Here is a 15,192-nt window from a genome sequence, read left to right on the forward strand (position 1 = left end):
GTGACATCAGGTGAATTCCCAGCAACGTGATTGCTTGTGGGAGGGCTGCGTGCTAGCTGGTAAACGGAGCACCTGGAACTGGGAGGACCCAGACGAAAAGAGAACCTTCAGCCTCAAAGCTCCACTGCCCCCAGAGCTGCCGACTGACCTGCCTCCGTCTGACCTGCAGTCCTGCCTTGCGGGGAGACCTGCCACCTGCCAATTCCCCCTGCTCCTCTCAGCCCCCAGACCTGTCAATAAAGAGACCCCAGCAGGAGCTCCAGGGAGAGGGCCGAGGGGCAGGAGCAGTCAGTCAGGGAGCCACGGAGGCTCTGAGCCTGCGTCAAGACTGCAGAGCCCAGACACCTCTAAATGGAACCCGTCCCGTCATGTCCATGCACGGGCCACTCCTACTCTCAGGAAGCCCGGCCTCCATCTGCAGGCCAGGGGTTTGGGTCTAAGAACTTGATGCTCATCAGATAGAGACTCCAGCGGCCACAGGGCCCCAGCCACGGCCAGGCAGTGCAGGCGGTCGGGGGTCCTACCTTGGGGATGTGTTCGCCGGGCGGAGGGAGCTGCACAGAAGGGATAAGGTCTGTGATGCGCTGCCCGACCACTTCCTCCACAGATGTGAATCCATGCAGGTGGGCAAAGAGACCGTCACAGGACGTCACAGTTCCCTTGGAGGAAAAGCCAGCATTTTAAACCTTGTAATCAAAGTTTCTTGCGCGTCAGCTTTAAACCTCACCGAACTTCTGTGTCTTCAAGTTGAAGGCAAGGCTATCGGTGCTACCTCTCCCCCACAACCCGACCCCCACAAAGCGCAGCGGCACAAAGAACGCCGTCTTCCTCCTTCTGCCGGGCGGACCGAAACACGCATCTCTCCAGGCACCCGCAGAAGCCCATACCGCAACCACACCCACGCTTGCCTCTGAGGGCCGTCTGCACCTCAGCCACCACTCGGACAGATGTACGTGTTATCGCTTTTTTGAAGTGTTGAAACAATCCTGTGAGTGTCAGGATTATATCCCAATTTTACAGGTGAGGGAACGGGGCCACAGGGAGACTGGGTTCCCTGCCCAAGTGCACACAGGTTGTCAGGGGGCTGCCGGGGGCCAACCCCCCAGAACCCCATGCCCTCTTTCTGCCCGAAGGCCCCGGTGGGGAGGCGACACGCAGCTGAGAAACAGACTCACGTTGCTCTGGAAAGCCACCCAGGCCGAGACCCTCTCCACGGGCTCCAGCACGACCACGCAGCAGAGGCTGTGCTCCTGCTTCACCCTCCGCATCCACACGGAGACCGGGATCTGCTCCCCACTGCGGCTCACGATGTCCACCTGGGGGCAGAGGGGCTCAGACCCGGCCAGAACCTGGCACGTGGGCGTTCCTGGCCGCTGCTCACCTGCCTCACGTTTCGGAAATAAACTAAAGTACAAACAAGGCTTCTGACACCTAACCTTACAGTCTCTGAGTGAATGAATGATCTATCGAAGAGTAGGTTTTTTCCATCCTCAGCCTCATGGTAACAAAGCAGGGGAAAGAGCGGTGTCTGTAATTTCTTAAAGAACAGACACCAATACATGCTGAACGTCTGAATTTTCTTCTAGGTAGTCGTCTCGTGGACGGGTAATTTTCTGGATGTAGTTGGTCCTATCTAACTCATTTTGGTGCCTGAGGCTCAGGGCTCAGCATCTAACATGCAGGTCAGCCCATCAACGTCCAGCTTGGACACACACAGGAAGGCTCAAAGCTCCAGGGAAACCCTGCAGCCATGCCAGCCCCTCCAAGACCACCAAACAAGCAGGGCGTGGAGACGTGGATGGGAGACAACAGAACCGTGCGACTCCTCGGGAACCTGGTGTGGGCCCTGCAGGCTTGCAAGGCGGTCAAGGCTCCCCCCGACGCAGGAGTACCGGGGATGCGCCAGGCCAGCAGCAGTACCATCTCTGTTCCCACACGGCCTCCCCCCGCCGCCCCAGGTGCTCCCCATGCCAAGGTTGAGGGCAGGACGGCGCCGGCAGTGACCATCGGCAGTCGAGAGGCCCACACTCACCACCGTGCCAAACACGACAGCAGCGTGGCCGTCGGCCTCCACGTGCTCCTCACTGAGGGCCCGCGCCACGTTGGAATCCGGCTTCAGGAAGAACTGTGTGAGCTTCTGGCCAATCAGGTCGTGGCTGCTGTACCCCAGGAGCCGGCAGGCTCTGTCGCTGGCCACCAGGATCTGAGGTCGCAGAGAGGAGGGCACCCGCGTCACCAGCAGCTCCTCTGGCTCCCGGACAGCCGAGGGGAAGGCAGCGAGGAGGTGGTGCGGGGACAGCCCAGTGACCTGTCCTTCCCGCCACGTCCCGCGGCCGTCGAGCTCCCAGCAGAGCCGCCCCAGATCATCCGGCATCTCAATCGCGTGGAAACAAGAATGACCACCAGCCAGTGCAGCAACGGCACTGAGACTGAAACCACCCACCCTTCACCCGCCGAGATGCACACACCACGTCGTGAAGACCAGGCAGGAGAGACGGGGATGCACGCCCCACGGCCTGCCCGCCTGACAGTCTCAGCTCTTTGCACACAAACGTGCATGATGCAAATGCATTTGATTCAAACACTGAATGTCCAGGCCTATTTCAGTTGAGCCAGTGCTTGAGCAAAAGCATGAATAGGTAACACGCTGCTTTCCTTTCCTTGAATCTCTGCCTTGATGAGAGGATTCAATGTTTCAACTGATTAACACGGAGGTAGGTTTCCAAAGTCCTCTGTCTTTTGTTACTATGTAGGTAGAACCAGCCCCTTTTCTCTTTGCACCCGAAACACTCAAGTGCCTCTGTTCGAGGTTACAGGTTGAAGGCACAGACCCCAAACTCACGGCTGGGTCGCAAACCGAAGCACGTACCTCTGTGGTCTTGGCGTCCACGGCGAACACGGCCTTGCTGGGGTTGCACACAGGGGCCGGGAGCGGAGGTGTGGGCCACCCTGAGGACAAGCCCTGCGGCAGGGAGCAACAGGACGTGCTGCCCAGGGGCCCTGCCAGGCCCGCCTGCGCGGGCGCAGCCAGCCGGTGCGGTCTGCTTGTGCAAATATTCTGGGCAGCCAATGACGACAGACAGTAGGAGCTCCATCTGTCTTCTGGAAAGCAAAGGAAGGGACACTTTAAACCTTGCGCGGCTGAAGCACACAGTCCCCACCTCTAGCTCCTGCAACAGGGTCCAAGGGTGAAACTGACCTGCAGGGTTGTGCATCTGAACGTTCCCCGGGGCCACCTAGACAACCACCTCACAGAAGCACAAAGGACCTCAACACTGCGCAAACAACCCTCTGAAGTCCCTTCCCACCCGCCCCCCCAGGGACATGCTCCCGCGTCCATCGGTCCAAGACCCACAGTCCCTCCGGCTGCTACCCCTCACCCGTCCCTGTGGAGTCTCCCAGACCCCAGAGCTCCCTGCTGTCTCACCACCTGCGCTGGGTCTCCCTCCTCCTTCACCCACAGGCTCACTCCCCACCGCGGCTCCAGAAAGTCAGTTCTCGGCAACATCGCCAGCGGCTCCCAAGTCCCAGCGGTCAACTCCCAGGCCTCGCCCCCCCCACCCCACGCCTCAGCAGTGCTGGGCCGGGAGGGCCGCTCCCCTCCTCCCAAACTGCCTGCCCTCAGCAGGGCACCCTCTGCCCTCCACCTTCTCACCTCTCAACACTGCAGGACCCCAGGCTCAGCCTCAGAACCTCCAACCATCCCTGGTGGCTTTATACACACTTCACACAGACGTGTGCTGATGGCCCCTGGGCTCCAGGTGCCGGCTCCCCCCTTTCCCAGCTCAGTGAATGTCAACTCCATCCTTCCAGCAGCTCAGAAAGCAAACAAGCGAACAGGACTCTTCCCTGCTCTCCACTCTGGGCCCTCAGAGGGGACGCCTGGCTTTCCCAGTCAGCGGGCCCACCCTGACCATCCTTTGAGGCTAGAAACCACATGGTCACCTGCCCGGGGCCTCCTCTTCCCAGGCAGCCAGTGCCAAGCTCAATCCAACCACCCTCGGGCCTCAGGACAAGCACTGAGGCGCCAGCTCTGCCTCTTCCTCCCACCCCTCGCCGGCCAGAGCCCCCGGCTGGAGCCCTCACTCCCGGGGCACCTGCCCGCCTCACAGACCAGCGAGGCCACCGCCACAGCATCTGTCTCCTGAGCACAGCTGGCCCCTCCAGATCCTCCTACCCTCTCCCGGAGACCAGACCCGCCCCCGCTCCCCCTGCAGCCCTTTCCCCCAGCTCCAGCCACCTCCCCGTCGTCCTAACAGGCTTCCCCGCGGTCCGGGCCTCCCACCCCCAACAAGCACCTGCCGGTGCCCAGGTACGCCCTCCGACGATAAGCCACCGAGGCGGAGCAGCGCCTTCCTCCTGGCTGGGTCTGGGCCCCGCAGGCACCAGCTGATGCAGAGAAATAAGGAAGGGGGGGGCAGTGGCACCTCCCACTTCTCGGCCAACCCCAGGCACTGCCGCCCGCAAGCCCGTCTAACCCGCCTGCATCCTGCATCCAGGAGGAAAGCAGAAGCCTGGGCGCGGTCAGCCAGCATGCGCCGAACCCAGTGAATAAAACTGAGTTCTGGCTCGCGCAGCCCACCCGGCCCAGCCCAGCCGTCTCACACACCCCGGAGCGAGAAACCCCGACCCTGGACCGCAGGCCAATTCCAACCGCCGCCTGAAAAGGAGTTTCCTGCACAAGAATCACAGCAGAACAAACGTGGCAGGAGAGGGTCCTGCCGGCATCGCCTGAAACGAAGGCCTTTTCTCTGCAGGAGCAGAGCCCCTGAGTGGAGCCAAGCGTGGCCCCCACCTTCACACGCAAGGCGGACGCCCCTGGCGATAAGAAGGGCTGCTTACCGGACAGCGCCATCCTGCTCTGGCAGAGCTTCGACAGCCCGTTCCTTCTGCTCGGCTGTCTGTGGGCCAAGGACCAGGACTTGCTGGGCTCGGAGGCGGTCTGCACAGCAGGGCTCTCTGGCGGCACTGCCAGGGAGAGGCTCCCGCCCTGGCCCCGGCGGTCCTCTTCTGAGGCCATGGAGCCGCTGTCCTCCACCGGGAGCTGGTGGGCCAGCGGGACCATCGTCCACCGGAAAATGAAGTGAACGGATCAGCGTCTGCAAGGCAAGAACAAAGGCAGTTTAGCCGACTAATTCTTCACAAGGCTGAGCTCAGCTCAGCCCCAAAAGACTCACAGGTGCCCAAGAGCCATCCTGGGTCAGAGCCTACGAAGCAAGGATAGTCGGATGGAGAGAAGTGCATAGGAAGGGATGAGAAAGAGAGAAGGAAAGGGGGGAAAACCAGAACAGAGCGGGAAGGAGCCGTGAAGGACACTTTGCACTACAGTACAGACCCACCGCCAGGAGGCCCAGGCCAGGGGCCTTGATGAAGGAGGAGGCCAGGGCCAGGGCCACGTGCCCCTAGAGCCTACACCCCACTTCTGGATCACCTTCTGGGCATGCGGAACCCAGAGCTCCCGGCCAGAGGGCCTGGAGCCCACTCTCCAGACCTGCACCGGCCTCTTCCCCTCATCAGTCCTCCCATATTACAGCACCCACCGACCCAAGGACAGGCCGAGGAGCAGCCCTGCTCCAACGATAAGAAGACAGAGGGAGACCAAGCTTCAACAGCAGGCCTCCCAACACAGGATGGACCTGGCAGCTGTCCCTTCCCATGCCACCACATTACAGCAAAGAACTCTAAGGAAGCCCAACCCACGCATCCCACCCTGGCTGCAAAGTCATCATAAAGATTCATCAGGGTAGGAGGCAGTGCCTTTCACAGTGAACAGTCTGTGGGCTGATTTATCATTTTGCATACAGTGACAGCAATGTGGGGTCTCTGGTACGCTCATGCCCCAGGTCCCTCAGATGTTAACATTAGGGCCTGGCAATGCCCACCTAGGCTGCGCGCTGACCTCGGTGGTAATGGGGGGCCCCCTAGACAGAGGGAAAACTGGAGGTCCCACTAAGACCTGTGTGGAAGGATCATGACATCAAAACACGCCACAGAGCTACATAAACAAAGGTCATTGCAGGTAGAGGAACAAAAATAGCCAATAGAACATAGTCAATTTCAGAAACAGACCAAAGGGACACTGGCACACAGTGAAGAGCAGTAGGGCACCGCCAGCATGTTCCCCAGCTCGGCGAGGCCCTGGACAGCACCTGACCTTCCAGTTCCAGTTTCCTCATGTGTAAAATGTGATTAACAATAATCCACACCTCATAATACTCGTGTGAGGATTCAGAGACCTAAGTTGGGGCTGGCATACTGTAAGTGCTTAATAACTGTGATCTGCTAGTTCTCAATGGAATTAGAATAATTAGTTTGGGGCAAAATTGCATCCCTATGACTTTCCATGTGCAAAAATTAGTTCCAGATGAATTAAAGAACAAAAGTTCTAGGAAAAAAATAAGACTAAGAATATAGTGGACTGGATAACTCTTTGTGGCCCTTGCATTTTAGAACAACTAGGTCTCACCACGAATATGGTGGCCATGGCATCTGTGAGCTACCTGAAAGTAGGAGAAACTTCCAAAAGGTAAAAACAATACACATGAGCTGAAACCAGAACTGGGAGAGTGAGTCACCTCAAGAGACAAGAGAGTTACCCTTAGACTCCTAAAAGAAGCCAGGGACCCTTGAAGAGGGGCAGTGTGGCCCTAATTCAGTAGCACCCCCAAGATCCTGGCAAAAGCAATCCTCTCAGAAACAAAGCATCCTAAATAGAGGCCTGAGATTTTCCAAAGATTAAGATTAACCAAATATGCTCTCTTTCAATTAAACAGATAAGAAAACAAAATACCATGAGTGAAAGTCTGCAGAAAAATCAAACAACAAAGTCATTTACACAAGAAGACTACACGGTAGAAATAACTGCAAATGTGTTTAAAACTATAAAAGATGGAGTCTTTTGCTCACAAAAGTGAGCAAACAAGAGTTTCTCAAAATAACTAGGAAGATATTGAAAGAATCAAACCAGCTTTTCAGAAATTAATTTTTTTTTTTTTTTTTTTGCGGTACGCGGGCCTCTCACTGTTGTGGCCTCTCCCGTCGCGGAGCACAGGCTCCGGACGCGCAGGCTCAGCGGCCATGGCTCACGGGCCCAGCCGCTCCGCGGCATGTGGGATCTTCCCGGACCGGGGCAGGAACCCGTGTCCCCTGCATCGGCAGGCGGACTCCCAACCACTGCGCCACCAGGGAAGCCCGGAAATTAATTTTTTTTTAAACCAGTAGAGCTTAAGTTCAGTAGAACTGGAAGGTTGTAGGAAACAGAGATTTTGCTCTTAAAGGTTGTGCACAGACTCTCACACACTCTGAAATCCAGCACAAAGGCAGTGGTTTCAAAGGAGCCTGGGTCAACCCACTTGTTGATCTTAGAGAGCCTCCTGGAAAGGCAGGGGCAGCTGCGGCTCACCCTGGGGACTGGGACACTGGCTGCAGCCATTTCTGTGATTGTGTTCCACAGTGCTGACACCAGGGCTGGTGGGTACAATTTTGGAATCCTCCCTCTAGCCTAGTAGCACCAGGTGCTCTGTCCATCCCACCAGCGTGCCCACAGCCACTTCACGTGGCTGGGCCTCACAAGCAGCTGGGCTGGGGCCCAGTTCCACACAGCAGCACACCCACAGCAGCGGGCCCCACCACAAAAGAAGGGTGCACGCAGCCCACATAGGGAGCACCCCTGAAGCATCTGGCTCTGGTGGCCAGAGGGGAGTGTGCTGCTGAGTCCCACAGGACACCTCTCACATAAGGCCACTTCTCCAAGGCTGGGAGACATAACCAACTTACCTAAAACAAAGAAATAAAGATTAGCAAAATGAAGAGACAGAGGAATATATTCCAAATGAAAAACCTCAGAGAAAGGACTAAATGGATATGAGTAATCCACCTGATAAAAGACTCCAAGGTAATGATCATTAAGATGCCCACAGGATTCAGGAGGAGAACGGATGAGCACAGTGAGAAGTTCAACAAAGAGTTAGAAAATATACAGAAGAACCAATCAGAACTAAAGAATACAATAAATGAAAAAATCAACAGTAGATTAGATGACAGAGGAACAGATCAGCGATCTGGAAGACAGAGTAGTAGAAATCACCCAAGCTGAACAGAAAAAATAAAAAAGAATTAATAAAAATGAGAATAGTTTCAGGGACCTCTGGAACAACTACAAGCATACTAACATTCAAATTAGAGGGGTTCCAGAAAGAGAAGGGAGAGAGAAAGGGCAGAGAACTTATTTGAAAAAATAATAGCAGAAAAATTCTTCAACCTGGGGAAGGAAACAGACATCCAGGTCCAGGAAGCATAGAAAGCCCCAAAAAAGATGAACACAAAGAGGTACACACTGTAATTAAAAGACACACTGTAATTAAAATGTCAAAAGTTAAAGATAAATAGAAAATCTTAAAAGCAGCAAGAGAAAAACCATTGGTTACATACAAAGGAATTCCCAGAAGACCATCAGGTGACTTTTCAGCAGAAATTCTGCAGGCCAGAAGGGAGCAGCACCATATATTCAAAGTGATGAAAAGAAAAAACCTACAACCGAGAATACTCTACTTGGCAAGGCTAACATTCAGATTTGAAGGAGAGATAAGGCGTTTTACAGACAAGCAAAAGCTAAGCAAGTTCAGCACCACTAAACCAGCCTTACAGAAATGTTACAGGGACTTCCCTAAACAGAAGAGAAAAGGCCACAACTAGACATTTTTAAACTGTGAAAGAAAAAAAATCCCAGTGGTAAAGGCAAACATAGAAAAGGCAGTGGATCAACCACTTATAAAGCTAGTAGAAAGGTTGAAAGACAGAAGTAGTAAAATCACCTATACCTATAATAAGTAGTTAAGGGACACACAAAATACAAGATGTGAAATACGACATCAGTAACGTAAAATGTGGCATGGGGAGGGAATAAAATGGAGGGCTTTTAGAATGCACTTGAACTTAAGCAACTATCAACTTAACATAATCACATATACATACAGGTTGTTATATATGAATCTCATGACGATCACAAACAAAAAACCCTATAATACATAAACAAAAAGAAAGAAATTGAAACATAACACTAAAGATAGTCACAAAAATCACAAGGTAAGAGAGCAAGAGAAGAGGAAAGAAACAGAGAAGCACTACAAAAACAATCAGAAAACAATTAACAAAATGGCAATAAGTACATACCTATGAATAATTATTTTAAATGTAAATGGACCAAATGCTCCAATCAAAAAACATAAAGTGGCTGAATGAATGAAAAAACAAGATCCATATATATGCTGCCTACAAGAGACTCCCTCCAGATCTAAAGACACTCACAGACAGAAGTGAAGGAGCAAGAAAAAGGTATTTCATGCAAATGGAAATTAAAAAAAGCTAGGGTAGAAATACTTATATCAGATAAGATAAACTTTAAAACAAAGACTGTAACAAGAGGCAAAGAAGGGCATTACAAAATGATAAAGTGACTCAATCCAACAGGAAGATATAACACTTGTAAATATATATATACCCAATCTAGGAGTACCTAAATACATAAAGCAAATATTAACAGACATAAAGGGAGATAAATAGGCGGTAACATAATAACAGCAGAGGACTTTAACACCCCCAGTCATATCAATGGACAGATCATCCAGACAGAAAATCAATAAGGAAACACTGGCCTTAAATGACACATTAGATCAGACTGACTTAATAGACATATGGAGAACACTTCATCCAAAAACAGCACAATATGCATTCTTTTCAAGTGCACATGGAACATTCTCCAGGATAGATCACATGAAAGGCCACAAACACACCTCAGTAAATTTAAGAAGACTGAAATCATATCAAGCATCTTTTCTGACCACAACATTATGAAATGAAAAATGAATTACAAGAAAAAAAATGGAAAAACACAAACATGTGGAGGCTAAACAGCCTACTTAACAACCAATGGATCAATAAAGGAATCAAAGAGGAAATGAAAGAAGAAAAAAAAACCTCAAGACAAATGAAAACAGAAACACAATGAGCCAAAATCTATGGGACACAGCAAAAGCAGTTCCAAGAGGGAAGATTATAGTAATTCACGTTTACCTCAACAAACAAGAAAAATCTTAAATAAACAATCTAACATTACACCTAAAGGAAACAGAATAAGAAGAACAAAGCCCAAAGTTAGTAGAAGGAAAGAAATAATAAAGATCAAAGTGGAAACAGAGATAAAAGATTAACAAGATCAATGAAACTAAGAGCTGGTTCTTTCAAAAGATTAAACAAAACTTATAAACCTTTAGCCAGATTCATCAAGGAAAAAAAAAGATAGAGGGTACAGATAAATAAACTCAGAAATGAAACAGGAGTTACAACTGACACCACAGAAATACAAAGGACCATAAGAGATTACTATAAAAAATTATACACCAACAAATTGGACAATCTAGAAGAAAGGGATAAATTCCTAGAAACATACAATGTTCCAAGTGACTGAATCAGGAAGAAATAGAAATCTGTACAGACTGATTACTGGTAGTGAAACTGCATCAGTAATCAGAACACTCCCAACAAACAAAACACCAGGACCAGATGGCTTCACAGGTGAATTCTACCAAGAAGAGTCAATACCTATCTTCTTCAAACTATTCCAAAAAATTGAAAAGCAAGAATCACTCCCAAATTCATTCTACAAGGCCAGCATTACCCTGATACCAAAACCAGACAAAGACACTACAAAAACAACCACAGGCCAATATCCCTGACAAACACAGATGCAAAAATCCTCAACAAAATACCAGCAAACTGAATTCAACAATACATTGAAAGGATCATACACCATGAGCAGGTGAGATTTATCCCAGAGATGCAAGGGTGGTTCAGTATCTGCAGATCAATCAACATGATACACCACATTAACAAGACAAAAGATTAAAATCCTACAATCATCTTAATAGATGCAGAAAAAACATTTGACAAAATCCAATTTCCATTTATGACAAAAAATTTTAACAAAGTGGGTATACTGGGAATATACCTCAACATAATAAAGGTCATATATGACAAAACCACACCTAATGTCATACTTAATGGTGAAAAGTTGAAAGCTTTTCGTCTAAGATTGGGAAGAAGACAAGGATGCCTACTCTCACCACTTTTATTCAACATAGTATTAGAAGTCCAAGCCTAAGCAATCAGACAAGAAAAAGAAACAAAAGGTATTCAAACTGGAATGGAAGAATTAAAATTGTCACTATTTGCAGATAACATGACACTATATATTAAAAACCTTAAAGATCCCACCAAAAAACTATTAAAACTAACAAGTGAATTCAGTAAGTTTACAGGATACAAAATTATATAGACATACATATATATATACACACATATGATTGAATATTACTCCGTCAAAAAAAGAATGAAATCTTGCCATTTGCAACAACATGGAAGGATCTAGATGTTATTATGCTAAGCAAAATAAGTCAGAGAAAGACAAATACCATATGATTTCACTTATATGTGGCTCTAAAAAAACAAAACAGAAAGACTCATAAGTACAGAGAAAAAACCTGGTGGCGGCCAGAAGGGAGGTAGCTGGGGGGATTAGTGAAATAGGTGAGGGAGATTAAGAGGTACAAACTCCCAGTTATACCATTAGTAAGTCACAGGGATGTAATGTAGGGAATATAGTCAACAGTATTGTAATAATTTTGTATGATGACAGATGGTTACTAAACTTATTGTGGAGATCATTTCCTAAAGTATATAATTGTCAAACCACTATGTTGTACACCTGAAACCAATACTGTATGCCAACTATATTTCAATTTTAAAAAAGGAAAAGAAAAAGAAAAATGGGCAATAGATAGAAACAAGAATTTCACAAGAGAAAATCCTATAAACCTATGATAAGAAGCTTAACTTTACTGGCATAATCATGACAATTTTACACCTACTAAATCAGCAAAAATTAAGACCTAAAAATTCTAATACCAAATGTTGATAAAGATGTGGATCAATGGGAAGGCTAACAAATTAATATAATCTCTTTAGAAAACAATTTAAGTCAAACATTCTCCTCTGACAGTACTTTCCACTCTTAGATTTATATTCTATAGATATTCTTACACATAGGTAGCAAGTCACACTCAAGAACGTTCAGGGCTGTATGTTTCATAACAGCAAAAGAAAAAAGAAAAGAAAAAACCTAAACATTTAGCAATTAGAAAATAGATTTAAAATCCTGGTATATTCATGCTATGAATTATAGCAATGAAAACAAATTCTATACACACAAGGATAAATGTTAGCAATATAAGTGAAAAAAACCAAGTTATGAAAGACTATCGGCAATAGGATTCCCTTTCTATCATACCCCCCTCATCTAAGTATATTGTTTAGGGGTACACAGTTACATGACAAACCCAAACTTCAGGCAGGAGATGTCCTATGAGGGTCCAGCAGCGAGCTGCAATGAGGGAGGGCACAATGGCACAGGGTCTCCCAGTTCCTAATTTGGGTGGTGAGTTTAAACACGTTCATTTTACTGTTTTGATTTGTGACTCATATTGCAAATGAATCAACTAGTATATACTGGAAAATTGAGATGTTTTACATGTACACGTTTATATCCCGCACGGGACCCTAAAATGCAATAGCTGGCTATGAACCAAATGGTGAGTAGGAAGCAAGAAAGAAGCGAAATAATAAACTTATTAGAATGTGTTGCTCTCCTTCAAGTAGCAACATTTAAATGTCACAGGTTGATATTCCCTTCTTTAAGCATCTCAATGCACTAATTATTCTGCAATAACTAACAACAACATGATCATATTTCAGTTTTCCACTTCTATAACCAGCCTATAGACAAAGCCCAGAAGACTTGATTACGACTTCAGACTACACAGTAAGTGCTATAAAACTTTACTCTGTAAAAGAAAGTAATAAAACTCTTCAGAATACATTGTAAATATTACAAAAGTTTACTTTGTATAATAAAACTGACAAGAAACAGGGAGAGGAAGGAAGGAAATGTGGAGAAAGGAGGAGGGAACAAAATGTTTTGTCCTTCCTGGGGGGAAGTGAATAGTGTCTAAAGTTGATAAATTAAGAAATGGACACAGAAAAGACAATCCGTTTTCCCTTGGTGCCTCCTGTGCTGTTCGCAGTCTGCCGAGCTAGTTCAGCATTGCACAGCACATTCAGACCACAGCCCCAGGCTGGCTGGCCCCTGAGAGCACAGACCCTAGCTTCACACAGCCTTACATCTCTTCCTTTTTTACAAGTTCAGTTTTGACTCAGGCCTAATCCAGGACTAGGTTTTTAGAACAGGTGTTGTTTTTTTGCTGTGTGTGTTTTCTTTTTTTTGGGGGGGGGGGTAATTATTTTGTTTTGTTTTGTAGCCACTCTGAGCAGAAGATGTGGGAAGCTGGACCCAGAGAGCACCTGATGGTGCTTCAGAGCAATCCTACTCCCGTTGCTAGTTTTGATTCCAGAAGTGTAAGTGACACTCCCCACCCCCCACCAAACAGAAGGAGAGGTTTGCAGGGAGCTTCTGGAATAGTACTCCTTGCTCTTATGGGTGAACTTCTGGAGGCCACAGACTTTCTCCCACTAGAACAAACGCTAGGAAGCAAATAGCTCCAAATGCTCCCACCACTGCTATACAACCGAGAGCAGAACCAGCCTCAGGATGAAGCTAACACGGTGGCGAGCAGAGCTGAAAATGGCAAGATGTCATTTCGAACCACTGGATGAACCTACCATAAAACATGCCTTTCTCTGGACTTTAGGCTTGGGGGCCAATAACTTCACTCACCGTCAGACCCATTTTGAGACTCTCTCTCTGTTTCTTGCATCAAGGAATCCTACAGAGTATCCAGGATGATGGCTGCTGTGAGGGAGGGTGTAAGCAAAGGCACCTCTCAGACCTGAAAGGTCCTCAGAGGCATCCTGGAGGAGGCACCAGCAGGGCTGAGCCCAGCAAGGTAGAGTAAAGAAGCCTCCCAGGCAGAACCACAGTAAGTGAAAGATTCCCACAGAGCCCTTGGGGAGGAGTTCAGCGCACAGGAGTCGGTGGGGATGGGCCTGGAGAAGCTGGCTGGGATTCCCAGGGCCTCCTACGCCGGCCCAAGCAGTATGGATCTTATCTAGAGGTCTATGCTTGCAAGTCACCTGACCAGTGGGGGAGGAGGGGGGAGTTACAGTCATCCAGGCAAAAAATTATAAGGTCTTAACTTAAAGCAACACCAGAAAGACGCAGAGGGAAAGCCACAAGAGAAATTAGACATAGAATTGATATAGGATTACTGGGCGAGACGTGGAAGGTAAGGGAACAAAAGTCATCAAGACCGCATCGCAAGGCCTCGGCCCTTGTCTAGGAAAAGAAACACTGCTGAGGAGGTTACAGATAAAGCCCAGGTGTGTAGTGGGGACGTCAGGAAGCATGCACACGGCCCTACAGCCCATGGCTCGCCCCACAAACGTCTACTGAGAAGCTCCTACGTGCCGGGCACCGTGAGCCCAGAGCGAGGCGCGGTCTGCTCCTCCTGGCCCCCTTCCAGTAGGGGGACAAGGCACACACAGTCGCTCTAGGGTCGAGGACGGAGCGCCAGGTGGGGCCAGGCCGAGCCCAAGACCCCGAGGCGCGCAGAGAGAAGGGCGCGGCCGCGGCAAACGGCCGCAGGGCGGCAAGCGGACGGGCACGCGGGCGGCGCGGGGTCGCGGGCCGGCTCCCCCTGTGCGGGTAGCTCACCTGAGGCCGCAGAGAGTCCCGCGCCGACCTCCCAACACCCGCCCGGAGGGAGCCCATCCGCGCCTCCAGCCCCACCGACCAATGGCAGAGCGACCGATGCCGACCGACAGGACTCACGGGCCAACCGCTAGCGCCTGTGGGCGGGGACGCAGCGAGCCCGGGAGGAGACGCCCGCGCTAACGGTTGCTAGGGACGCACCGGAGTCCGTCTAAGGCGCCTCGGAGGAGCCAAAAGAGACAGGGCCTCCACCAGCTCGGTCCGCGGACGCCGTTTCCTCTGGTCTCAGGAAGGGTGAGCAGCGCGGAGCTCGCCCTCGGAGACCTCGACCTGAAGGCGGGGAGCGCAGGGCTGCTCCCTCACGGCCCACGATGCCCGCGGAGCCGGGGGCCAACGTGGGCTGCGGCGCCTTCAGTGGCCGGGTCGGCGTCCCGGGCCCCGAGCGGCTCTCCCGGCACTTCGGGCGGACCCGG

At 49.7% G+C, this 15,192-nt stretch overlaps 1 protein-coding gene across 1 annotated transcript in view; it reads right to left on the reverse strand.

Annotated features, from left to right (window-relative positions):
- PASK (PAS domain containing serine/threonine kinase) overlaps positions 1-5,065 on the reverse strand; it is a gene marked incomplete at its 5' end in the record, with an annotated part of 28,515 nt that extends 23,450 nt beyond the window's left edge. Inside the window, 5 exons of the mRNA XM_082840892.1 lie at positions 525-659; positions 1,176-1,316; positions 2,033-2,203; positions 2,870-3,102; positions 4,843-5,065. Of these exons, the coding sequence (XP_082697018.1) occupies positions 525-659; positions 1,176-1,316; positions 2,033-2,203; positions 2,870-3,102; positions 4,843-5,065 (903 nt within the window). The remainder of the gene's footprint in view (positions 1-524; positions 660-1,175; positions 1,317-2,032; positions 2,204-2,869; positions 3,103-4,842) is intronic.
- Between the last annotated feature and the right edge of the window lie 10,127 nt (positions 5,066-15,192).

Source organism: Leucopleurus acutus, assembly GCF_964270905.1.
Source record: "Leucopleurus acutus genome assembly, chromosome: 6".
NCBI classification, from domain to species: Eukaryota; Metazoa; Chordata; class Mammalia; order Artiodactyla; family Delphinidae; genus Leucopleurus; species Leucopleurus acutus.